This window comes from Myotis myotis, unplaced genomic scaffold (assembly GCF_014108235.1).
Source record: "Myotis myotis isolate mMyoMyo1 unplaced genomic scaffold, mMyoMyo1.p scaffold_m19_p_6, whole genome shotgun sequence".
In the NCBI taxonomy this organism is placed as follows: Eukaryota; Metazoa; Chordata; class Mammalia; order Chiroptera; family Vespertilionidae; genus Myotis; species Myotis myotis.
Window position 1 is genome coordinate 48,096,167 of NW_023416368.1, and position 27,316 is coordinate 48,123,482.

Sequence of the window (27,316 nt, forward strand, 5' to 3'; positions counted from 1 at the left end):
AAATGATAATTAAGGTGAACAAATTATTGACAAAACCTAGATATAGAAGTGGAAAAATTTTTAAAACATCAGTTGTGAATCTTATTAGCAGTGGCATTTCTTCCTCAATTTTTATGTAAATATATGTCATTTCCTAATTGATCTGCACAGTTTTATCTGGAGATATTTTAACAATATAAAATACAATTAGGAAATGTAGAACCTGTCAAAATTCATCACCATGTAAAAATAACTATAAACTAAAAATATTGTCCAGAATTGCTATCATTGCACATAGATATGATTATAGGGTTAAGTATAATATTTTGGGCATTTTCTTTCTTGGTGATTTCTGTTTTAACATTGGTATTTTAATTTGAAGATTTGAAAATGCACATATTTAGATATATTTATCAAGGGCAAGTTATTTGTGAAACAGGTAATGGTGCTTAAAAGGATTTAATACCAAATTGACTATTGCTTTGCTGTAAGAAGGATGTTACTTACATCCTTTCCTGATCAAATGGGCTGCCATGAAAACAAAATGTCAGACAACCACAAAGCTTCTTGATGAGGAGTGAAGAAAATATATCCCAACATATTAAGTTCTCAAAGATTTTTATACAAACATTATTCCTGAATTTGTAAACAATAGCTCCTAGAAGCTCTTCTTTAATGTATTTATTAAAGTTAGGCATACCCCCTCTGTCCTTTGTTCACAATGCTGTTAGTATTAACCCTTAAAAGATGAATGACATCTAAGTTGGCACCAAAGGGGAAGCAATGCAATGCCCATGTAACATAAATTTCTTTCTTTCCTCTGTCCATAGTGTTGACGTACGCTTTTTTTGTTCTTTCTCTAGAAGAATAGAAAACACTTTTCACAGTATGGCCTTCTATAGTAGGTAAAAAATGTTTTTACAAAACCTATATATACAGAAAACACCTCAGTCTTCAATTTGAAGTTTCTTAGCCATGATATGTTACAGAGAAAGACCACTGAGGTAATTGTCCATCCCGTAGTCTTTTCCCCTCACCTCAACAGGTAGGTATCAGGGACACAAGAATCACGTGAACTCATGGTAGAGCTGCATATCAGCTTTCTACAATTACATGGAGTTATAACTAAATTTCTTAGAAACCAGTTTGAATACATTAAAAGATCTGAATAAAAATGACTGACTCCTTTATTCCATCACCAAAGCCGCAGTTCCTCTGGATTTTCATAAAATGAAGTGAATGTCCATACTTTGTTTCAGCCCTTTGGGCAGAAACAAAGCCAAGGATAGATTGCCAAGATTTCAAATGCATTAATTTATAATTTATGACAATCTTCTTCTGGTACAACTTCCAGTATTATTTGTAATGTTCTGGTTATTCTGCCTACAAAGAAATAATGAAGAAAAATTAAAAATGTACAGAAATCAGAAATACATTAAAAAACAGAAAAATGTGAATTATTTGGGAATACTGAAAACACACAACTATTTCATAGAGCACTTACAAGAATTATTTACTTCATTAGAATCCTATCATGCTCAATTAATGCATGTCACTTCTATAACTTCCCATGATGACGTCTCAGAAGAATATGTTAATATTTTCTATTAAAATAAGGACTTTTATTTATGAATCGGGAGGCTGAAAATATTCTGAGACAATAGGATCAAGATGTAAATAACTGTTCAAAAACACATTTCATATTCAGTTTTAAATTGCTTTGTTTTTGTACCTATGAGATTACAATCAATTCCTCAGCAAAATCAAGAGAAGAATCAGAATAAAATTTCCAGTCTCAAACTTGTAGTGTATTATTGAGCAAAACATTTCATCTCCCAGGACCTCATTTGCCTCATCTATAGGAATGAGGGACTTGGGAGTGACATCAGCAAGCTAAAAGGCTAGGAGGTCCCAATGCTCATCACCGCCTTAAGAAAACAAGGACAATAAATAGCTACAAATGGAAGAAAATAGCTCAGGAAAAGCTCTAGAGTCTAGACAACAACAAAAATGCAGCAAAAACCTGGCAGAGCTCAGAAATCAAGGATTGCCACATAGTTAAGTAAGAAAAGTATTTTGCCTACATCATTGCATCCCCCAGCCAGACATCTAAGAAAGTTCCCAGAGAAAGAGAGCAGGAGAACCCCAGCAAACCACACCAGTGTGGACATTTGCAACTTTTGCTAGAGAGGTCTCCCACAGTCTTGAACATGCTGATCCCCTGATGGAGCAGCCTGGAGCGCCCCCACCTCTGAATCTATTCTCAGATCCTGGAGCTGTTGCTGAAGTGAGATGGCCTCAGCTTCCCTGGTTGCTGTGCCCCATTCTCAGGGACTGGGTGCCACAGCATCTTACCATACACAAGACCTGAGCTGCCACTTCTCTTTGCCCAACTGGGCCCAGGTCAGGCATTTTCCCAGCATTGCTGAGGCAGCTTCCCCTGCTAAGTCCAGCCGCCAGGGTCCCAAGTAACACTTTGCCTGCCATTATTTAGGGCTGTGTTGGTGCTGCCTCACCCTCCTCTCCCTCCATCCTGGTCAAGACTCTGAACTGTCATTGTTGAAATAGCTCTTGCTTCCCCAAGCCCTGCCCCCTGGGTCCCAGGTACTGGCTCTAGTCCATTATTGCTAGGGGCACTGTCACTACCCTGGCCCCACTCCCCAGGCAGCTCAAGGATCAAACCCATCAATTTTTCCCAATACAGGAACAGATGGTTTCACTGGTGAATTCTACCAAACATGAAGAATGAACACCAAGACTTTTTTGATTAATATGGCTGAAAACATTATCAGCGAAATATTAGAAAACCAGATTCAACAACATGTTAAAGGCTCATTCACCATGATCAAGTGGGATTTATCTCAGAAATATAAGGATGGCTCATCATAGTACTGGTATCCTAGCCAGAGCAATTAGCAATTAAGTAGAAAAAGAAGTATAAGATATCCGTATCAGAGAGGAAGAAGTAAAATTATCTCTGTTCACAGATGACATCTTATATATAGAAAATCCTAAAGAAGCCACTAAAAATTGTCAGAAGTAATGAATGAATTCTGTAAAATTGCAGGGTATGAATCAACATACAGGAATCAATAGCATGTCTGAACACTAACAACAAATTATCTAAAAGAGAAATTAAGAAAGTGATCCTATTTACAATAGCATTGAAAACAATAAAATACTTGGAAGCAACTTAATCAAGGAAATGAAAGCTATAAGACACTGATAAAAGAGATTAAAGAAGACACAAAGAAATAGAAAAATATTTTGTGTTCCAGGATTGAAAGAATTAATATTGAGAAAATGTCCATTAGACCCAACATGATCTATAGATTCAGTGCAATCCTGATCAAAATTCCAATGGCATTTCTAATATAAGTAGAAAAATTGTCATAAAATTTGTTTGAAACCACAAAAGACCCCAAATAACTAAAGCTATACTGAGAAAGAACAAACCTGGAGGCATCATGATACCTAATTTCAAGCTATAATGCACAGCTATAGTAATCAAAATAGTATGGCCCTGGCATAAAAATAGACACATAACTTAGTAGAACAAAATAGAGAACGGATACACAAACCTCCCTATATAATTAACTTATTTTGTAGAAGGGTACCAAGAAAACACACAGCAGGGAAAGGACATAAAACTGGATATCCACATGCAAGAAAAAAATGAAACAATCCTTGCCTTATATCACTCAAAAATTAACTTGAAATGAACCAAAAATTTTAATGTAAGACTTGAAGCCACAAAACTTCTAGAAGAAAACATGGGGGGAAAGGTCCTTGACATTGATCTAGGCCAATGGTCGGCAAACTGGGGCTCGCGAGCCACATGCAGGTCTTTGGCCCCGTGGCATGGGCCACGAAGTTTCAACCGCACTGTACGTGTGCGCCCGCACCTGGTATTTTGTGGAAGAGCCACACTCAAGGGGCCAGTTTGCTGACCACTGATCTAGGCAATGATTTCTTGGTTAAGTCACCAAAGCACAGGCAACAAAAAGTAAAACAATTATGACTACATTAAACTAAAAGCCTCCGCCGAGCAAAGGAAACAATAAGTTGAAAAGACAAGTTACAGAATGGAAGAAAATATTAGCAAAGCACACTTCCAAAATATACGACGAACTCAGATAAATCAATAGCAGAAAAAGAAATAATCCAATTTAAAAAGAGGGCAAAAGTCCTGAATAGACCTTTTTCCAAAGAAGATATACAAATGGCCAACAGACATACATAAAGTTGTTCAACATCACTAATCGTCAAAAAGAAAAAAATGCAAAACAAAACCACAATGAGATGTTACCTTACATAAGTTAGGATGTTATGACTCAATTCATAGTACTGTTACCAAGCAGTTCATGTGCTAGATTTGTTTGCAGTCCATACTTTAAGTGGCACTGCCCCAGGGGATGAAGAGACCAGGGTTCCTGAAGGTTAAATGGAGCACAGAGGCCTGCTGGCCAAAACATTCAAACCAAACCCTTACATAAGAGAGACAATAAAAAAAAAATTCATATTCTTCCAAAAAATATTTTAAAAAGGCCAAGAGATAGCAAATGTTGGCAAGGATAAGAAGAAAAGGGAACCCTTATACATTGTTGGTGAGAATGTAAATTGGAACAGCCATATGGAAAACAGTATGGGTGTTCCTCAAAAAATTAAAAATAGCACTTCCATATGACCCAGCAATCCTATTCCTGAGTATGCATCCAAAGGAACTGAAATCAGTATCTCAGAGGGATATCTGCCCACTCATGTTCATTGAAGCATTATTCACAATATGTAAGATTTGGAAACAGCACAAGTGTCCATCAACAAATGAGTGAAGATGTGACACACATATAAACAGTGAAATATTATTTAACCATGAGAGAGAAGGAAATCCTGCCATTTGCAAAAACATGAGTGGACATTAAAGACATCATGCTGCCCTAGCCAGCTTAGCTCAGTGGATAGAGCGTTGGCCTGAGGACTGAAGGGTCATGGGTTCGATTCCGGTCAAGGGCATATGCCTGGGTTGCGGGCTCGGTTCCCAGTTGGGGGATGTGCAGGAGGCAGCCAATCAATGATTCTCTCTCATCATTGATGTTTCTATCTCTCTCCTCCCTTCCTTTCTGAAATCAATAAAAATATATATTTAAAAAAATAAAGACATCATGCTAAGTGAGATAAATCAGATAAATACAAATACTATATGAAATAACTTGTGTGTGGAATCTAAACAAACTGAACATGTAAAGACAGTAGAATGTTGATGATCAGGGGATAGGGAGTGGGGGAATTGGGGAGATGTTAAGGATGCAGACTTAAAACTAGTAAATAAGTAATTTCTATGTAATGCATGCCATAGTGATTACTGTCAATGTACCATATTATAAAAGTTGCTCAGACACTAAATCTCAACTATTCTCAACACACACAAAAAAGAAATGATAAATACATGACATAATAAAGCTATTGTTAGCTAACGCTATTGTAGTAATCATATTGCAGTATATAAATTATCAAACCAACATATTTTACACTTTTAACATACACAATGTTATATGCCAATAATAAAAGAGTAATAAGTAAATTGTCCCCTTGACTGGGAGTTCGACTGGAGTTCAACCAGGGGGTGGGGCCAGCCCGCCAACCGCCTGGGGCCCCTTCCCCCAGCTGGCCCCCACGTGTGCACGAATTCATGAACTGGGTCTCTAGTATCTCAATAAAAATAAATTAATTTAACAAAGATGAATGAGGGACTTGGACTCGGTCTGTGGTTCTCAGAGTGTATTCTGCAGACCAGCTATGATATTCAAGAAGCATCTTTACAACCCCTACCCTAGAACCACTGCATTGGAAACTGAAGGTGGAGCCTAGAAATGTGTGATTCAGATAGACTAGTCACTAGAGTGTAGAAACCACTAGACTAGATCATTTCTAAGGTCATTTTATCTTGGTAGTCCTTGAACTCTGTGACTGGTTTCCCAGGACATTACTTCTTGGTCACTTCTTATCTTTGTAATCAACCTCTACAGAACCTCTTTAGACTACTACTGGCCCTGGAGCAGTGGTCGGCAAACTCATTAATCAACAGAGCCAAATATCAACAGTACGACGATTGAAATTTCTTTTGAGAGCCAAATTTTTTAAACTTAAACTATATAGGTAGGTACATTGTTATTAACTTAATTAGGATACTCCTGAGGCTTAGGAAGAGCCACACTCAACGGGCCAAAAAGCTGCATGTGGCTTGCGAGCCGCAGTTTGCCGACCACGGCCCTGGAGCCTCTCAAGCCTACCATGTCATTTTGGTGGCTTCAGACCCAGATCACCTCTCATCTAGACATATAGCATTTCTCCTCTTTTATGACTTGTCACTTGTAATAGTCCCTTCCAAGCAATATTTATGATACAGGGCCCAGCACAGTTCTGGCAAATGGTAAACTCTATGTAAATGTTTCGCAAATAAATTATATTTTGTCACAGTCCATTCTACATTGAGATGTACATGAAGCACAAGGGAACACTCAAGAGCAATGAAACTCCATGCTTACAGGAAAGGGAAATGGCGAAATGGTAAGATTATCCTAGAAAAACAAATAGAAGAAAAGTGTCAATCAAAAGCAGGAAGAGGTGGCTTTATAGGCAGAGAAGGAGCTAGAGTCATCTGATAAGGTGAAACAAGGGTTGTAGTTGTCTGCAGTGGTCAAATGCAAAAACAGTGGGGTTAAATTGACATCCTCATCAACCCTTTTTTCCTCACTGGAGAAGTCTGCTGTAGCTAACTGAACTATCTCCACAACTGCCGTGTGTGTGTGTGTGTGTGTGTGTGTGTCCATGCATTTATCTACTGAGATTTTCCTTTCTTCTTTTTTTAATAACTGACTTTTTAAGCTGCTCCTCCATGTCCTAACAGAAGCATCTTCCAAAGTGTGTTTCTCTATTCTGGGACCATCAGCCCTTTGTTTTCTTAGCCAACTTGCTTACCCAGGTCACAACACTGCATTGGGTCTAGACAAAGGGAGAGCAGTGCTGGGACCCTGATGCTTTCCTAGTGTGACATTCTCCTTCCTGAATGTTCAGTCTAGATCTTCTATTCAATAGCATATCTGGGGCCAACACTCTCTTCTAGTTCTTCACACCTTCCTTTCTCTTCTTCCACATTCAACCAGTCCTATGTTTCCTGTGGCTTTCTTATGCTCAAGATTTGGATAATCTTCATCATTATGGAGGTTTGGATGGAGTGGCTGATTTGGGCTCTGACTAGCTATTTGAGCCACACCAACTTTTTCTTCTAGGTTATCTACAGCTATGCTGTTTGATGGGGTCTCAACAGACACAAGTAAGCCTCTGAGGAAGCTTCCTGCTTGCAGGAAAGCCCAGGCGTGTGGCATTCAATTACACTCGTGCTCATGTAAGTCCTTCGGCTTTGTGGATAATCAACCATGATACTATTTTTTTTAATAAAGTAGAGCCAGTGAGTCTGTATTTGCTGTTTACAGTAACTACAAGATACAAGACCAAACAGCAATTGTATTTTCAGTTTTACCTTTCATATTCAGTAGGTATTCCTGAAACCAGTTGAAACAACTGACCTTGCAGAATCTGATTTCCCAACCACACCTGGTACAATCACAGGAACTACAGCCAGAAGTCGTGAAATACTAGCACAAGAACCATCTTCCCCAGAAGTCGGGATTAGAATAATATCTTTTTTTTTTAAAGACCTCAAAACCTTTTCACATGGATGGTCTCATTTTATCCTACAATGAAGATGGTTTGGGCCCCCAAGAAATGTGGGCAAGCTTAACTAATCTCACATGTGGCACTGCAGTCTGCATGAAGCATCTGTCCAATGCACTAAGCAGCTTTCACTGAGGAATCATAAATGAAGTCACAGCAGCACACTGTAAGCAGCATATGCTTTTAGGACTGGGGCATTGCCTAGTCACCATCACGGAGATGGATAGTCATTCTGCTGGTGCTGCCCAGTATGAGTCCCTACAATCAGATACTTTGTTTAAATGCAGCTGTCCTCCTCTCTCGCCCTGAGCAACAGGGACCAACTTCCAGTGACCCCACTCACTCTCGGTCGTGACGGGGCCTGGCTCGTAAACCCAGACTGTCAAGTAAAGTGGCTGCTGGGAGCCTGGCTGGGTTTTGCCAGGGCTGGATATCACCCAGTTATCTGCTAAATATATCAGGGCTATTCTGGCCCATTTTCCTTGGGTGAGAAGCTGGTGTTTCTATAAACAAATAAATACATAAAGGGCCAGGAGAATTAAGCACGCTGTCACAGATGGCAGAAGAAAGCTTTCTGTGTGTTTAGTCCCCCAAGAGCCCCTCTTCATTTCACCCTAGGAATCTGTCAAACAGAACGTGGTTCAATACTGGCATCCTGTGGCCAGAGGAATTCATCAAATCTCTGAACCTCTCCCATCCTCGGGTTCGTCACATGCCCTGGCTGTCTGGGCTGAGCAGCCTTTCAGCGTTTTCTGAGAGCTGTCCGGTTGCCTCGCATTTTTTATGGAAGCACCTTCAGTGAGGTGTGTTCTGATCTACCGACATTTCACAGGGCTAATGGGTTTGTGTGTATTCGGGTAAAGAGAAATGATAATACAGAGGCTAAAGAATGTTAGCCACCAAGACAACCGGATCTGTAATCACTGCCCAAGGCTCTCTGGCCTCCATGTTCACACGGAGTTTGTCTCTGACAAGGAGGTGGCTGGGGGGAGAGGTGACGTTCTGGATCAGGACTCCACTGTTTTGTGTGTCTGTGTGTGAGTGTTCTGTTTTGGCCAAAGGCGAGGAAAATACTGGCTACTGCAGCAATAAATACTATGAATTTTTACTTTACTTTATTACAAGAATGCTGCCTAAGAGGAAAATCAAACAAAATTGAGGAAAGGCTTTCAAGGCAGCTGTAGAGATAAAGGGTGACAATGATCGCAGTTTAAACGGCAGAGTTGTCATGTTCCTTGGCGAGGCTTACTGGCATTTTTGGGAACCAAACAATCATTATGGGGCTGCTACATTGTTGCTATGTTCACAAGTGGCTGACACTAAATTTGGAGTCCTTGGAGATGACCAAAACATCACTAGAGACAGAAAAATAACCCCAAACTTGAAAATTACATGAGCAGGAAAACACATCAAAGAAAGATCAAGCATGGAACATAGCAATAGGCATGCACTCGCAAAAGCGTGGTATGAAGTACGCACATGTTAGCCGAAGGAAAGAAGTATTGCAGTAGGCTGGCTACGAACAGGAGGAACACAATGCCTACTACGTGGGAGCAAGCAAGGAATTTGCTCCTTCACAGTGCTCCCTTCTCGATGTGGTCCAACCCTGCGGCTGCCAGCTCTTCCATCCTGCATTCTCTTGGCTTTCTATGGCGCTCAGGGGTTTTAACTGTCTCTGGCCAGGATCTGAGATAGACACAGATCTCATAGTGATGAGCGTTAATCTGTCCTGAACATTGGTAACGAGGAGAGCAATCCTAATGGTAAATACTGTTTACCAAGTCTTGTTTTTTTCAGAATCGCATTGCCTACAAGTGGAAAAACATAACTAAAACCATTCTACAGAAAATGAATGTGATCTAACAAGAAGTAGAGATTAAATGCCCTGCAAGGCGATCAGTGTGCCTGTGTTAGCCTTAAAGAACCTAATTTTCATAGTAACACTTCCTTGGGGAATAGTGTTGCCGGCTAGAAAACAAATTTCAGTATAAATAGTATATAAAAGGTCTAAAGACACCAAATACCAATTAAAAACTAATAAAGAGGAATAGTAGCAAAACTCTATTTTAAATGACTGCTTTCTGAAGGAGTTCGTGTAGGACACTCGAGATTTAATATGTATACCACATTGTTATTTTATTTTTTAGTAGCACTGACAATATTTATAAACAAATTTTACCAGAAATCTCTCTGAACTTTTTGCTGAACTTCAAAAAATTAATTATGGCAAAATAAGTAAATTAAAACAAATGAGAACAAAACTTGTTTTCTAAACTCACCAAACTCACCAGCAAGAACCTATATGCTTCTCGAGTTGTGTTTTTGACCCCTCTCTCTCGTCCCCCCAGGCACCCCATCCAGCAGATGTGGATTCAAATCCTAGCTTAATGGTTTAAATTCTGTACACTCAAAAATAAAATCCCCACTCCCTGAGTCCCAAGTTCCCCACCCAGCTGTAGGAGTAACACCATCTCGCGAGGAATCTTGTGGGGGATTAAGAGAGATGATGATGCGGGGAAAAGGGCTCCCTCGGCAGAGTCTGGGACAGAGGGCTGGGCTTCCCACCGGGGCTGTTCCTTCCTAAGCACCCTTCCTCCTACTGATCTACTATTTTCTCCTCCAACTTACCTGGTCACCAAGCTCTGTGGGCGTTTCCTCTTTAATATCTTTCCTTTCCCTTGGACCCTGCTGACACCCTGAGTTCAGACCCTCCTCCGTCCTCGTCAGGATTACTGAGTCAACTAACCTCTATTCTCTGTCTTCAGCCTCGACTCCCTCTAACCCAGGCTCCCTGCCTCCAGGGTGATTTTTCTAAAGCATAAAACTGCCTGAGTTTGAGTTCTAGCTCTTCTACCTAATATCTATGTGATGTGTAAGAAGTGGTGTGAGTTCTCCCATGCTATAACTCAAAGTCTATAAAATAGAAATAATAATTTTCCTGCCTACGGGTTTTAAAGAATAAATAAGGTCATGTATGTGCTAATCCATAGAATCACACAGTAAATGAGAGCTGTTATTCTTCTCTTCCTTGTTCTCGCTGGTCTTGTGACGCATGTGTGACTTACCATGTCTATTAAATAGGGTGGAGTTGTAATCATGATATTTAAGACCTTTGCAGGTCTCTGCCTAACTCCCTACCAAATCTCATATCACTCATCAAGTAGTCTGTTATGATATAGAATCACTAACCTGCATTCAACCCAGAATAAAAGGAATCAGGTTAGGAAAGGATTCATAAGAGCAATGAGACCGTTTTCAGAAATGCTGATAAAATTCTCCCTATGCAAGCCATTGTCCTAAGAAGTGACTACGCATCCCAACTGAATCCTGCTCTGAAAGCCATCAGTGGCTGCACCTTAAACATCCTTCCACTTTTCTTTCTTCCAGTTCTAATGGAAACGCAATAACGCATTCACACTAGCAGCTGTCCCACTTATAAATTTGAACTTTAAGAACTGTGTGTCATGGGTGTACACATAGATGAGTTTTCTACAACACGGTCTATAAAAAGGTTCAGAGGCTTACCTGACAGTCTCCTAAACCACTTGGGCTTCTTGTCCCAGATAATAAAGAGATAGTATGCGGGGACTCCAGTCAGTGTGAGGATGAAGCCAATCCCCGTACTAAAGGGGTCTGAATAGAGGGAGAGGGCAACCATGAAGAAGCACGTGAAGGAAAACAAAGCTGGGATAAACAGCGGCACCTGGAACACAGCACAGAAAAAAAAAATCACTTTTAACACAGTGCAAGAGATGGACAGTGGTCCAAGGTGAGCCCATCAGTCATGACATTGGGTGACATACACAACCAGAGAGATAGAAACATCAATGATGAGAGGGAATCATTGATCAGTTGCCTCCTGCATGCCTCTACTGGGGATCAAGCCCACAACCCAAGCATGTGCTCTGACCGGGAATAGAATCATGATCTCCTGGTTCATAGGTCGATGCTCAACCACTGAGCCACGCTGGCTGGGCAGTAGCGAAGTCTCTTTAAAGGACACAGAGAATATATTAAACACTAGCAGCCCGATGCACGAAATTCTTGCAAGGGTCTTGGCCCACTCAGCCCCGGCTTTGTCCGGAAGGTTGTCCGGAAGGACATCTGAAAGGTTGTTTGGTTGTCCAGTCTAATTAGCATATTACACTGTTATTATTATAGATATTCCCTTAATTTAAAAAAAAACTTTGGATAGGAAAAAACTCTAAGGATAAATAAGTGTGTTTCATTATAGAAGTCCTGATTTAAGTACTACTATAATTTCTGTTTTTGGTATTAAAAGATGAGCTCTTTGATAATTATGATTAGAGTCCACTTTAATGTGGAGCTAAGACCATGGGCTGCTAGTTACATCTTAAATCCTTTCAGGGAAAATTGATTTTCTGTTGGAGATTCATAGTAAGAGAGGACAAGAACAAAACAGGCCAACTCCTATTCGACCTCTAATAAAGATGTTGCCAGGATTAGGCAATGAATATAATTAGAAACAAATTCTGACAATGTAACTGACAAACTGATCTGTTATTTCTTCAAAGCAAATGAACAGTGAGGCCAAATCAATCTCTGAGCATTGGAGGCTGAAAGAGACAGGTAAGAGGGTATTTTTCAACCCGCCCCAAAGGAATGCTTAGTTATGGGAACTGTGCTTTCGATTAAGTGGTAAGTTCATACACCTTCGCTTTCCCTCCATATTTTACATTTTTATTCCTTCTGGAGTGTATAATGTAGAAAAAAAGAGCAATGTAATAAGTCATAACCTTTAAAAATACTGAAAATGCCTATTTTGTACAGCGGCATCCATTTTAGAGTTTTAAAGAGTGACACAAGTCCATACGTATTGGCATCACTCTTTCTCAGTCTGGCTGTCCACAAATGTTCAGCATAAAGGCAGATCAGAGTATCCCATGCTTTGAATTTATCAGGTCATTGGACATGTCATGAACAACCAGCATAACAAACATCCTCTATTAATACCACCTCTTTTTAAAGAGCTCAGCACAGCACATAAAACAATGTGATGAACTATTTCCCAAGGGAAAATCAGTCCAATCTGAAGGCACTGCCTGCAACAGTTAAACACCTGATGACAGAGGATGGTGCCCCCGCCCGCCCAAGCTCCCCATCATCAAGCTATGACAAAGGGAGGACTAGGTATTAGGAGAAAGATTTATGTAAACCCATCAAGATTGCTGAGGTTACCTTGAAAGGACGATGCATATCTGGGCGTTTGTATCGAAGATAAATCAGCCCAGCAACCGCTAGCCCAATAAAAAACCACCTGGCAAAACTGAGGAAATTCAAAAGACTGTAGAGGTCCCCAGAGAAGAGCATCACCATCGTCAAAGGATACTGCGAGGAGGGGGACAAAACCACACTCGGTGAGTTACAGGGAACACAGGTGATAGCGAAGCATCACATACCTAGACATTCTTACTGTCCTTTTCAAATGATTACTTAAACTACCGTGTTGATGAAAACCTAACCTCCTTTCCATATTCTGCTCTTAAAATCCCTTTCGATGCCAGTAACAGAATGAGAGGGCCATCGTCCCTGCCACTTATTGAGAAGGAATTTTATATGGATGTTTGGTGTTTAGTTGCTTTTACATTGGACTGAAGAGACTATATTTTCAAAGTCACAGTCAGTGACTGAAAATGTAAGGACCCAGAGGTGACTAATAAATAATAATCAACATCACAAGTGTCCCCTCTTGGGGAGTCTGCAGAAAGCTCTGCCAGTGGGGTCTGCGTCGCTCTTGGCCACGCACACATGAAACACGGGCCACTTCTCAGTGCCTCTGCCAGGCCCTGAATGCAAAACGTCGGCCTCTCCTTCCTCCACGCTCCCTCTCCCCGTGTGTTCGCCACGGGTGACCCTCAGGACCGCACAAAGGAATGCGGCGCAGAGATCAGCACAGGGAGTCTCTGCCGCGCCCGCCGAGGACAGCATGACTGATCGCAGAGGCTTAAAGCGAAGCCCTCTTCACGGAATAATACATTCTGCTCCCACAAGTGACCGCTGCCTTCCGGATTCCTCACACAGAGTACTGTGTACTTTACAAAGAAATTTCAAGGAAACATTTTCAAACAAATTAAATGCATGGAGAAGAAATGTTCCATGAATTCTGGCAGCAGATTGCATTTGAGAAAAATGTTACAAAATGGTAGGTACAAAGGGACCATAACATTGCCAGTGGGTGTTTGAGGACTGTTACACCTTACGCAGTCTTTTGTATCCCAGGTACTGGTCTCGGCATAAAGAATCCTACAACCGAAATTTAAGTTTCGGTGCTTTTATTTCTTCCCTCTAGGGTTGCTCTCAAAGGTCTCACTTTTAATCACTGAATCACTGCACTGTCTAGAATTTCATCGTTGCATTTTCTATAATTTTGTGTGGTTTCATTATAAGGGGCCTATGCGACATCTGGGTCATTTTGGACTGTAGTTTTTAGCTCCACTCTCTGCACTTAGAATTGGGATTTATTACTCTGCATCCTTTTCTACCAGGTCCTTTGTCAATGGTAGGAGCCAAACTAATTTCCCTTCCACCTCACTACTTTCTACAAAGGTGAAGAAAAAGTGATGTGGCTCTTGCCCCATACCATCAAATATGCATCAGCAATACTGAGTCAAGGGAAGCAGCGGAAAACACCCTGCCTCCCACACGCTGCCAAGATCTCCATAGAGCCCATTTCTCAATGAAGGAGAAAGTCACGCACTCTGATGTCTGGGTGAGATCCGCTTTGCTAACCTGCTATTAGAGGTTATAACGAGAGACACTTGTTAATGTGCATTACCAAAACAATAACAGCTGGCAGAGGAGTGTGCTTGCGGACATGAATCATGGAGAGGATTTCTGGAAGGTGACCCTCTCGAGACGCAACATAGAATAACCTGGTGGGAGAAAAACAGGGGTGGGGTTGACTGCATAATTGATCATAGCAGGGGGGAAAATATCCCAGAACCCTAAGATAAAACTTGCATCTTTTTCATCCCAAATGGTTTGACATTTCTTAGATGATTACTTAGATTTCACTTTTCAGACCATCATGAGAAGTCTGTCTCGGAATTTTATAAAATCTGCCAACTGTTATATTCTTCTTTGAGAACAATAGCCACATCTGACTCAGCATGGCTCTCCCTACATATAAATAGCTGATAATGAATTTAGTTCTAGGTTCCAGTACTGTAGGTGTGCTGTCTATCCAACCAAAACAACACACACACACACACGCATGCACGCACATGCACACACACACATGCACATGCACACACACTCTGCATGCACATGTACATACACACTGTGAACATGAATAAAGGAAACCTCATTTAAAATAGAGTTGGGAGGGCCTGAAAGGGCCTCAACAGAAAGAAGCCTTCTTCACTCCCCCAACAGGAGAAAAGACATTATCTCCTGACCCAGCAATAACCCAGCTGGAGAGAAGCCACAGCAACCCTGAAATCCCACTCTATTCCAACGGCCTTTCCATCAAAACTCCACGCCCAACGACTTCCCTTCCTCTGTAAAAGCAAGCCCCTCTCCTTTGTTCTCAGGATGCTCCTGTGGTTTTGCCATAGTTTGCACGTTCTGAATTGCGATTCCTCTGCTATTTCCGAATAATCTCATTTTTCTGGTAAACAACTGGCTATTTCATTTTTAAGGATGACAACACATCTAACATTCATATTTATCTGATTGGGTTTTAATCTTCTATTAAAACAAAAGGTACTTTTACATCAAAGAAAGCAATAGGGATAGAGATAGGGTGAAGTGGTGATTTCTGGCATCTCTTACTTTACTTTTTTCTTGTCACCTTTAGAGAAACAACAGATTTTATCACCAGAAATAAAATGCTGTTGTTAGACTCTGTAGACATACTATAAAAAAAATGCCACAGGCCCAGCTTCAGACTCGGCTATGAGTAGAGGCGCAGTGCCCTCTAATGGGCAGAAGGAGACATGCTGTTGCTACTTGGACAAAGACTTCAATCCTGCCTGTCCCTTTAAAAACAACAGGTTAGGAGGCACTGTTTCTTTGTAAAGTCATCCTTATCACATCCAATCTCAAAAACAGAAATACATTTCTGAAAATGCTTGAACTCACTCACCTGGAGACAGCAAATACACCCCCATTCATGGAGCCAAAGCAGGTGAGGGCGACGCAGATGGGAACTGCTAATGAGAAATTTCCCAGGAGCCTCTCAGCAAAGGTCTAGTGAAAGACAGAAGGACGCGAACTAGTGCTTTGCCGGAAAGTGGAATAAAGGAAACAATGTACGCCAGACGCGCTCTATGACTCTCTGTTAGCCTGGTGATATGCGTATGCTTTATAACCCTTCTCTTTGGTTAGGGTCAGGCTAACTCCGTAGACAATAATCAAAATTAGGTGCCATGGCATTGCTTGTTGCAAAAATGTGGGCAAAGGTCTAAACAAGTACCTATTCTTTACTTTCAAAAGGCAACGATCCATTTACCGAATCTTTATAAACTGTGGCCAAAATCTTCTATCATTCTGGTAAGTGGAAAAAGCTTCTTCAGAAAAATTTCTGCTTTTGGAGACAGAAATCCTTTTGCACAATACCTTCTCTTTAGCCCAGAAAGCCACATTTGGATAGTGAAGCATAAATGTACACTGAGAAGAATGATGGACACTTGTTTCATATACCAATCCCACCGTCGTGATGTAAAAGTGTGGCAGAAAATAACTGATGACTTAATCACAGATATCATATCTATGAGATGTTCTGAAAATCTTTTTCCTAGAATAATCACATCAGCTGAATCTGTGTTTATCAAATCAATTATCTGGCAATTCCTTCTGTGTTTCCCATGCAAAGGCTAGACTACAAATACAAGTCCAAGGAAATCAAGCCACAGAAAAGACAACAGATAAACAAAACTTCCGAAATTTCCTTTTATGCCATGACATAAAGGCTGTATTGTAAAAAAAAAAAAAAAAAAAGTGGGATTCTTTATTTGTCCTTGATGCAACTGGTGCTGTGTAATTAATGGACCACATTACGCTCGAGGAATAAGTGCTGCCCTCTCTCTGTCCAATAAGATGAGATGACTGGCCGGACAGCAGTAAGCCTTGTACATGTGGGTGTCTGCTAGAACTTACAGCACTGGCTGAAGCCTTTTTTAACTGCAGTGAACGCATACATAGGTTCATGTGAAATGAGGTCATTTTTTCTCCATGGATGTTGCTGATATGAGGTAATAGTGACTATTTTTAAAGGAACTGACAGCTAATGATTGGAAGTTATTTTACCCCCCTTCATTGTTATGATGTCATAAGTGAAGGCTGTCTTACTACCTATGATTTTTTACAAAATAAAAGTATGTGTCACAGAATAACAGTCCCATAGTACGACCTTTGGGAGCAAAGACAGTTCTGAAGTCTCATAAATTGTGGAAAATGTAAAATTATGAGTATCCACTTTTTAAGGAATTAAAAATGCACATTAGCATTTTATTATTCTGAGAAGTGCTACAGGAATGATATCTGTGAACTTTGAATAATTCATTATTCCCCCAAATTAATAATATCCCATGACTAGTATTCAAAAGGATATAAGAGAAAAAAACAAACATATACGGTCAAGTTGGAAATTCTTGAAGTGGTACTTTGGGAAAAATGTTTGAAAAGTTTACAAATGGGAAAGAGTACAGAATAATTGCGATTTGCATACCCCAAACTGCATTCTTTTAAATTCTGCCTACCTGTCCTTAAAGACATGTTGGAAGACTGTGTATATGTGGAAATGTGTTTTCAAGCATGTATATGCAGAAATGTCTTACATGACATTAACACTACAGAGAAATCATATAGGATTTTAGCTGTATCAGTTAAATGGAATATGCTAAGGTGTGTTCTAATTTTTTTTAAGATGCTCATTATCATTCAGGTCAAGAAAAGATTACTGAATTTCAAAACCCTTTTCTGCTGGAAGGAACTAGTATAAAATTGCATCAACTCATTAACCTAAATTCAAATTGGCATTTCCCCAACTTGGACTTACCACTGCCACTGCATTTGAAAGCAAGAGCTCTTCAGCACTAATGGTCGTAAAGTAGGCCACATTCATTAGCACATAGCCGATGGTGACGATGGCCATGGATATACCTATGGCAAGGGGGATGTTTCTGAAATGCACAAAGGAATCGCTTATTAGTCATCTTTCGTTATTCTTTTTCCAAAATCAAGGACGATAGGCTAATTCAAACAAAAAATTAAATGGTAGGTATGATCATTATAGGCTCTGTTGGGTATGCATAAACATTTCACTGGAGTGAGGTACCTGGGGGATTCTGATGCTGCTGTCCAGGGGGCCACACTTTGAGAACCATTGTCCGCTACACCTTTCAAGTACTAATTCGCTGCCTTTGCACCTTTCTGATACTAGCTCCCCAAATGATCTTTCACATTCATGGGATTTTCCCCTTCAGGAACTTCCCTTACCAGAAAATAATACTTCCAAAATATTTTTTGGAAGTCTGAGAGCAGGAGATAGCCACCTTTCTAAATGATAGGAGTAATAATTTTGCATAGAACACAAAAAGCACAGAAGTGCTCACAATAATGACTTTGCATGGCCCTGCTGCGAGTTCAAAGGAAGCTTAAGATCATGAATGTCTATTAAAGCAGCAGCGAAGATAATCCCATGAAATCAGAGGTGACGTGCTGGGAAGCACATAGGGCCGGACGGTGCTGACAGGACGCAGCATCAAGAAATACCCAGTGCAAATGCAAGGTTATGTCTTCATTTAATGCACTTGGAAAGCCAGGAAGTTACTGACCCCAATAATTTGATTCCATGTTACCGATACACATTACTTGCTTCACATAATCACCTCTTCAGACTCTTTCCCGTTCAAGCAACTTAAACCTTCAGCTCCCTGCGTAAAGGCTGATGGGTTTTCTTTTTTTTGGCCATGGAACTTATCAGCCCTCATGGAGCCTTAACCCTGCTGATGTCACTAATGAAGACCTCAATATAAATAATTTTTTCCAAGATGAAAATACAGTTCAGAACCAAGGGGAAAAAGGGGGGCGGGGGGGGCGGGGGAGATACAGCCTGCCTCACTCCCCAAGCCAGGCAGGTTTTAGCACGCTAAGTCCCAGCTCATTATGCTAAAGAGTGCTGTAGAGAACAGGCAAACCTAGCCAGCCAGCCTCTGCCATTCATTATGCTGCTTGGAGCCTGGCACTCCCCTGGTCCCCAAAGTCTTAAGCCTTGATGGAGAAACACATTGACCTCTAAATCCCGGCATCCCGTTAGGAAAGGAGCAGATGCTTCCTTTCCCCAGTGCGGGGAGGGTCCTGCGGAATTTCCTCTTAACACAGTCACATGCGCTGCCAGTTGTGATGGATAAATGCTCAATTTAAGCAAAGGAAACCAGCAGGCCAATTAGATACAAAAGAGTGAATGGCACAAGGCCAATTAAAGATGAGTTCTGCTTCTTTGAAAGAAAGGTTACATGGAAATGCAAAGGGGAATGAAGAGGAACATGAAGGCGTATAGACAACCTTTCAATCACTCACTGAATTGTTATAAACTTGAACCCTTTCAGCTTTATAATGTGCCCACATGGGATGCTAAGTTCTTTCCATGGAGGAGAGAAACAGGAAGAGGGGAAGAGAGACTCTGTATTCCTTGAAAGAATAATATTAAGAAATGAAATTAAGAAATGGTCAAGCAATGAAAAGGTTCTGGTAATAAAAAGTGAGGTGACTTATGGTTCAGGGCAGTGAAGCGACCTAACCGCCCAGGACAGGTAGTCCTGTCTCACCACATGATGCTGCAAAACAGTAGAGAGAAGTAAGTATCAAATTTGGGCTGTGGGCTCCCAGCATGGTAGCCAGAATGCCAGCTTCCCCCTCTGTTTCCTGCCTGGGGATTATGGTGCTTCTGAGAAAAGTTTTCTAAATTGATCTTAACAGAAGGGTTCCTAAAACAACTAAACAAAAAAACCTAACTTTCCAGGTTAGTTTTTCCCCCCCTCAGCTTGTCAACAACAACAACAAAAACACCAGCAGCTGTTGCCATTTATGTGGTGCCTGCTATGTGCTTGACATTTTATTGGGCACATTACATGTTTGCCTGATTTTATCCTTGGAAAATCCTGCAGGTTGGAAACATCATCACTATTTTATATATGAGGAAATGAAGTCTTAGAGAATTTAAATAACTGTTCAAGGATACACAGCTGGTAAGTGGAAACAGAGTTGAGCTGCAAGGTCTCGCCTACCTTGAAGTCAAAGCATTTTAACCACTAATATGCACACACTGTCTCCTGTGTGTGGATCCTCAAACACTGACTATTAATTTTCAGAGAAATCGTAATTGCTGAATATAATGTTTATTGGAGAGCTCTTTTCAAGGCTGTGTTTCTCATGCAGTCACTGAGAATGCAGCTGCCATGAATGAGGGGAAAATACTTATTCCATGATTTCTACAGTTTCCCTGTGTAACATGAACTATAATGTATAGTTTCACTGTTTAGGTAGTAGATTTTCTTTTTAAAATTAAAAAGACAATAGAGGCTAACTTAATTAATTTTGTAGAAAAGAAGGAAAAGCAAGCATGCTCGTCAGGTAAACTGAACTAGATGAACAATTTTACTATCAGCTGAATATACTAGATAGATATTAGGGGGAGGAGGAATCAAAGGAGCCTAAAGTATGTGACAAGAGAGATGGCCTAACCTTGCTGCAATTCCTAACACACCTAGTAATTCCTCTCCAAGTAAAATTAAGCCCCGGGAATGGGAAGGGTTGTGGCAAAATAGGGAAGGAAGAGAGGGAATCATGGCTGCCTTGAGTTATACAGCAATCAGGAGTAAATCAGTTGATTTGTTCAGAAGGGCTTGGCATGCAGAAGGGCTTTAGACACAGAGGGGAGATAAGCATGGTTAGTAACCCAAGATTAAAGCAAATGATACATGATAATAAAAGGAGTTGCAGGAACTGCTAGGCCACTGATGTTTCACAGCCGCTGTGTGACTGGGAGGCAGCCCCTAATTCCAAGAGCAACAAAACCATCATCTTGACACTGAATAAAAATGACTTACACCTATGAGGTCTACTCTTTCTCAAGTATTTGCGAATGTTTGTTCTGATTGACAAAATACAAATGTATTGAAAAGAGTCACTTAATCCTTAAGAGCTTTTTGTCATTATACATAGTCTTTTCAAGTAACAGGCATTACGTTTGTGAGAATATGGTATTTTTCATATTAGTTGCAAATGGTCTTCAATCAAAAGGTCTTGAAATACCCTTCTCATAGATTTATTTTGGATTGGTACCAATGACCAGTCTATGTCAACAAATATCTATGGATAAATACTTGTTTCATTTGAAATTATTACATAGAGAAGTCTGGAAGAGCCGCTTCAGAGCACTTTTATTCTAAGAATCCAAATGGTCCCAGTAGTAATGGCTCATAGTTTACATTCGTATAATCTACAAAGCACTAGCAAATATATTTGATCTTCAAATCTACACGTCATTTCAGATTTTTGTGTGGAATGGGCTACAGTCTGAATAATGAATAAACAAAATTTACAACAAACCATTGAAATAGGAGGTAATACTCCCATTTTCAAACAAGGGATCCAAGGCTAAGAGGGGTTAAGTGACATGGTCAAAGTAATGAAAGCAGTCAATGGAAGGGCTGGAACTTGAACCTAGACCTTCCAGCTCTCAGCTCCACATCCATGATATATCTTATCATATCATGGCTGCATTGTACCTACTTTAACTCTATGTACAAGGTCCCTAGTACCCTTACATGTTGACAAACAGGTATGATATTTTATATAAGTGACACAAATATCAGATTGTTACAATGTGACATATTTCAAGCCAAAAATATTTTCCTACATAGCTAAGAGTCATCACAAATACACATGCAGCATGGGTTGCATTTTTCATATGCTTTGCAACTATAATAGATCCAGGAAAAAACATTGTTCCCAGGGCTTCATATTGGCTAAAAAGACTTGGTAGGGAAGCAGAATGAGTCAACCTAGCGTGGTTCTCCAGAGAGTTGAGCACAACTAAAGGTTACAGGGATATCTGATATGCGGAACATATGAGTAATTCCATAATTACTTGAATTTAGGATCCTACTAACATTGTTTTATAATCTGAACAAAATCTTCTGAGATTTGTATGAACCAAAATAAGTTCCATACAATCCCCTGTGTTGGACACACACAATGGGGAATCACAGAAGTCATTGATCCTGGGGCATCTAAAATTGTCTTTGAGCCAGGGGGCTGGCCATGATGACAATTCTGTTAAAACCTACTCTAGGGCCGAGGTCGGCAAACTGCGGCTCGCGAGCCACATGCGGCTCTTTGGCCCCTTGAGCGTGGCTCTTCCTAAGCCTTAGGAGTACCCTAATTAAGTTAATAACAATGTACCTACCTATATAGTTTAAGTTTAAAAAATTTGGCTCTCAAAAGAAATTTCAATCATTGTACTATTGATATTTGGCTCTGTTGACTAATGAGTTTGCCGACCACTGCCCTAGGGTATTTGAGTATTCTGAAATCTTTAAGACAAGTTGTTGATGCTTCACACTTTCTATTTAAAAATCATTAATATTTTAACACATGTATTTGTAATCAGGAAAAAGGAGGGAGGAATAAGAGGAGGGATTCATAAGGATAAGAAAATGCCAAACTTCTTAATATGTGAGATACCAAAAAGAAAAGAAAAGAAAGGGAAAACAGGGTTTTTCAAAGTATTTTTTCAATTCTGTAAGCAAACTAGAGACTATTTGTTTATATATTGAAACGTAACTGTGATTCATCTCAACATAAAGTATTTAAAATTACATTAAGTATCTTTTGATTACAAGTATTCATTTTAGAATCATACTTATTTCACATTTTCTTTATAATGACCCAAAGGAGATCTTGAAAGCTTTCCTTTATATCTGACCCATAAATTACTCGAGCATGTCTCTTTTTTACTTATAATTATTTTTTGCAGAATTACTGTTGATTTTATATTACCACTGCTGTTAATTTTATCTCACTCCTCAAAATTTTGTCATGTTACAGACAAAAAGATAAAGTATATATCAAAAAAATTATCTATATTTTTCATTCATATGATTTTTCTTCCATACATTTTTACATACTTTCCCTGACTCTTGATCATTCCAAACTTTCCAGAAATCCCTAGAAATGGAGCTGTCCTATTTGGCTATGTGATTTTTGATATTTTTAGCAGGGATTGATAGCTTTCCAGACTTGAAACAATTAGATTACAGATGACTGCACTCATATGAATCCCTTTATGTGTTTTCAGTGATTTTGCCTCATTGTCATTTAGTGCAATTACTATATCTTTGTTTTCCATCATGAGTGGGGATTGCGTTGTTAATAACATTTTTTTTAAAGAAATGCATTTGTGAAAACACAGCAAGTCATTGGAGATATGGCATGGGTTGTACTGGAAGAAAACAAATGTAGTGAGAGAGGAAGAATACATTTAATAAACCTATTTATGAACACCCTTAAAGATCCATGGTTCATGTTCTAATTTAATGACAATTTCTGGGCCAAAGCTGAACACAGTGATGTGAGAAGCAGATTGTCACATATAGGTACACAGCGATCCCACTGATTTCAAGCATTAAACACCTGCCCTCTGCTTCTTACAGTAACATGAAGGCTATGGCTGTTTTCACTGAGACATTTTGCATTTCAATACCACTGACATCTCATCTAAATCTCACCATTTTCCATTGTCCACAGATGAAGAACTCCATAAATAAAGAGAGAAGACAGAGAGACCTGTAGGGAGATGTAAGAAATGAACAGACACAGATTAAGAGACTGCAGGGCTAAAGGAGGCTCCTGGAAAAATGTACGTGGACACATAAAGGAGGGAGAAAAGTGCAGCAAAACCACACAGAAAAATGAACTAAAATTTACAATTCAGAACAGGGTAATAAGCAGTCAGAAGCATTAGTATGAGCATTTTTATCCCTTAAAATACTTTATTTTTTAATCCTACTATTAGAATAAATTCATGCCTAAATAGAATTATTCAGCAAAATGTAGCTTGAGAGTAAATTTTCATTTGCTTGAATTTCATACAAGTAAAAATTTGCATCGTCTGCCTCTCATTTTTCTCATAGTCTAAAGATTTAGAGTATGTCTTCCATATATATTACAGTTGTCCATATTTATGGGTAAACCTAAAAATATTAGTAGGTGAGTTTGAGTGTGCAAACAGGAAATTGGTTTCCAATAAAATGTTAGCAATTAAATATCTGAGACAGAATATTTTAATAACTTAAGTTTCACACCAATGTTCAAGGCTTATTTTTGTTCTATTGTTTTTAAAATATACCTCTTCAATTGTCATTATTTTCCTCAGGATTTGGTCTAAAGTATAATACGACATCTCAGTGAACCTTTTTTTTTTTTTTTTTTTTTTTTTTTTATAACGGAGCTCCTGAGATTCGGGTATATGGCTTAGACCACCCATCACGATTTTGTGTTGCTCTTTCCAAAGTAGACGTTATTCCTGAGAAGCAGCAGATGGACCACATTTCCCAGACTCTCTTGTTTCTAGGTGGGAATGTGACTCATTCTTGTGTTTCAATTAATGTGACAATAAAGGCCGAGGTGAGGTGGTTAAGAAGTGGGTTGCCTTGTCACCCCATTCTGCTGACAACTAAAGAGTAGCAAAGCCACATTCTGGAAGGAATCTGGGTCACAGAACCAACCTGTGGAAGCAAGCCCACCAGTCAGCCAGGGACACCAACAGCGGATGACTGTTACTTAAGTTAAAAATTAAACTTTTGGTTATTTAAAGCCATTAAAAATGTGTGGTTTGTTTGTTACAGCAGCTGGTATTACCCTAACAATGATGGGCTACATTATATCAAGACTGTTTGTAAATCTCAATTCATTGGTTTAGGTAAAACTTAAAATGGGTCCTATACTATTCTTGTTTTATAATAAACCAGTATGTAATATAAAATTCTTCAAATAATGTCCCAAATGACAAAATCAAATAAAAATATTTGCACCCCAAAAAAGCTAGGGTAGTGAAAAATTTATTATTCAAACTTTGCCCAGAAACAGAGCAAATATAGAGCCCATTATTTTAAAATATAAACTCTCCTGCATGCCTGAGAACCCTCACTAATGCAGCAAATACCAAAGCACAATTGCCCCTTGTTTTGTCCAAGGATACATAATAAGATAATGAGATGCTAAATTAATATACTAAAAACAAGACCACATAAAATAAATACACCCACTTTGGCATAGTAAATGAGAATTAGGGTCAAAATTCCCTCATGCCATTAACACATATCTTAGAAGGAACTGATAACACTTCTACATACACATAAATCAGGTCTAATCACATTTTTTCTGATTAGCACACAATAGGAAATGGAACAGGTAAACATGGGAACAGTCACCCATAACAAATGAACCATTGCTTCTACCACCATGAATTGATTCAATTCTTCTGACCAACAATGATGAGTCTAATTATTATTTATCATTTCAATTTGATATCTGGTGGTCAAGTGGATATTTGGCTTTCCAATTCGGTGCTCTGGGAACCAAAATAGAAAATGGACAATCGGCCCAGCCAGAGTGGCTTAGTTGGTTGAGCATCATCCTGTGCTCCAAAAGGTTGCCGGTTCGATTCCCCAACAGGGCACATATATACTTGGGTTGTGGGTTTGATTTCTGGTTGGGGCATGTCCAGAAGGCAACTGATAGATGTTTCTCTCTTACATTGATGTCTCCCTCTCTCTCTCTTCCTCTCTCTAAGCATGTCCTCGGGTGAGGATTTTTTTTTTAAAGGACAATTAATAGGATTACAAGCTACTCTGTTTGCACTCACCTCAACCAGATCAGTCCTCTTTACTTGTTTTATGTATTAATATTCTGCCAGACAACTGAAATAAACCAATGCTTTCAAATAATTTTAAAATGACTGCTCTAGATTCTGCAAGTCAAATTATGTCTTTTTTTTTTTCAAATATATATTTTTTATTGATTTTCCACAGAGAGGAAGGGAGAGAGATAGAGAGTTAGAAACATCAATGAGAGAGAAACATCGATCAGCTGCCTCCTGCACATCTCCTACTGGGGATGTGCCCGCAACCCAGGTACATGCCCTTGACCGGAATCGAACCTGGGACCTTTCAGTACTCAAGCCGACGCTCTATCCACTGACCAAACCGGTTTCGGCCAAATTATGTCTTTAGATAATGTTTTTGGAGCCAATGATGGCTTCCTTGAGTATTAAAAATATGTGAGTCGGTTTCATAAAGTGGCTATATATGAATGATTATGTAGGTATGTACTAGTATGTATATATTTGACCCTACGAAGTTAAAATAATTTTTCAATGCAACAAATTCCTGTTATACTCAGGGTAACTGAGGGGAAAATTCTTAGTGGGAAAGCTATAAAGGGATAGGAGCACCAATAGCTATGGCCTGGCTTTAGTCAAAGAGGTAAATCCACATGGCAGGGCCACAGAGAACATGACACAGCGGCTGAATGGAGCAGTAAAGAAAAGCGAAGATGAGAAGAAATAGAGTTGATGGGTTAAGCACCCTGCTAGTTTAAAGAGATGATATGTCATCGTCAAAAAATGAGATGATGAAGACTTGTGATTGGAACAGTTGACAGCTCCCTGAAAAGGTCACAAAGGCCCACGGATGGCAGATCCTCCGCACGCCCTCCCTCTCTTCTCCTCAGGCTGTCCATTTACAGAGATTCATATTCCCAGCAGACATGGAAATGTTGTGATCTTTTATCTTTCAGCTCAAAAGTTAAATCTTTTGAAAAATAAGCTTTTGTGCCTTCATTTTATATGTATTATGACTTTTCTTAGACTACAAAGATTCATAGGCAAGCCTCTCTCCAGGGATAATTTATTCAAGTCACGCACAATGTGCACTGGCCTGGGGACTATTTGTCCTGGGGAAGTAGAGGTGGTCCTTAGATATACCCACCACTTAATTTCCTTTCTCTTCCACGTTTTCTCTTAGTCCCATTACCCAACTAAACATGACCACAAAGAAAAAAAATTATATATACTATCTCAAGTGTAAATTGTCTTTTCACAACATCTTTTCTCCGGAGTTTCACCTTTGACATTTGCTTTAACTTGATTTCAGAGAATTAAGAAAAACTCTCTGGACAGCAATCTCAAGGCTGGGTCTAGTCATGTCCCAGTCACTAGAAGGCACACAGGGGATCACTGGATCTCTCTGGGCTTAAACTTACTCATCAGTTGAAAAGGGTGTTGAAAAATGAAATATAAAGTCCATTCCAGTTAAAATTTCATGATTCAATCCCTTTAGCAAATAAAGTAAACCCATAAAGATTGTTTAACAGAACACTTTGAAAAGTCAGTTGGGCACCTGCTCATCTATCAGAGCACCCTAAGGAAATTTCTGCCTTTGCCTTGTTCTGTCAATCAGAGGCGAGAATAGGATGCCAACTTTACAATCTCTTCTCCTGTGTTCTGAAGATTATGATTCTATTCTCAACCAGGAACACCAGCGCATTAAATCACCTCCCATCACTACAACTTCAA

General features: G+C 39.6%; 1 protein-coding gene across 4 annotated transcripts in view; it reads right to left on the bottom strand.

Annotated features, from left to right (window-relative positions):
* Window positions 1–645: 645 nt before the first annotated feature.
* SLC7A11 (solute carrier family 7 member 11) overlaps window positions 646–27,316 on the bottom strand; it is a 77,995-nt gene continuing 51,324 nt past the window's right edge. The window contains exons 7-12 of one of the 4 annotated variants that reach the window (XM_036312758.1): window positions 17,735–17,858; window positions 15,821–15,924; window positions 14,510–14,606; window positions 12,913–13,062; window positions 11,239–11,416; window positions 646–1,362 (exon numbers count right to left, since the gene is read on the bottom strand). In XM_036312758.1, coding sequence (XP_036168651.1) covers window positions 1,295–1,362; window positions 11,239–11,416; window positions 12,913–13,062; window positions 14,510–14,606; window positions 15,821–15,924; window positions 17,735–17,858 — 721 coding nt within the window. In that variant the 3' untranslated portion in view covers window positions 646–1,294. The remainder of the gene's footprint in view (window positions 1,363–11,238; window positions 11,417–12,912; window positions 13,063–14,509; window positions 14,607–15,820; window positions 15,925–17,734; window positions 17,859–27,316) is intronic. The other 3 variants (XR_004968153.1, XM_036312759.1, XM_036312760.1) reach the window with 3 other exon arrangements.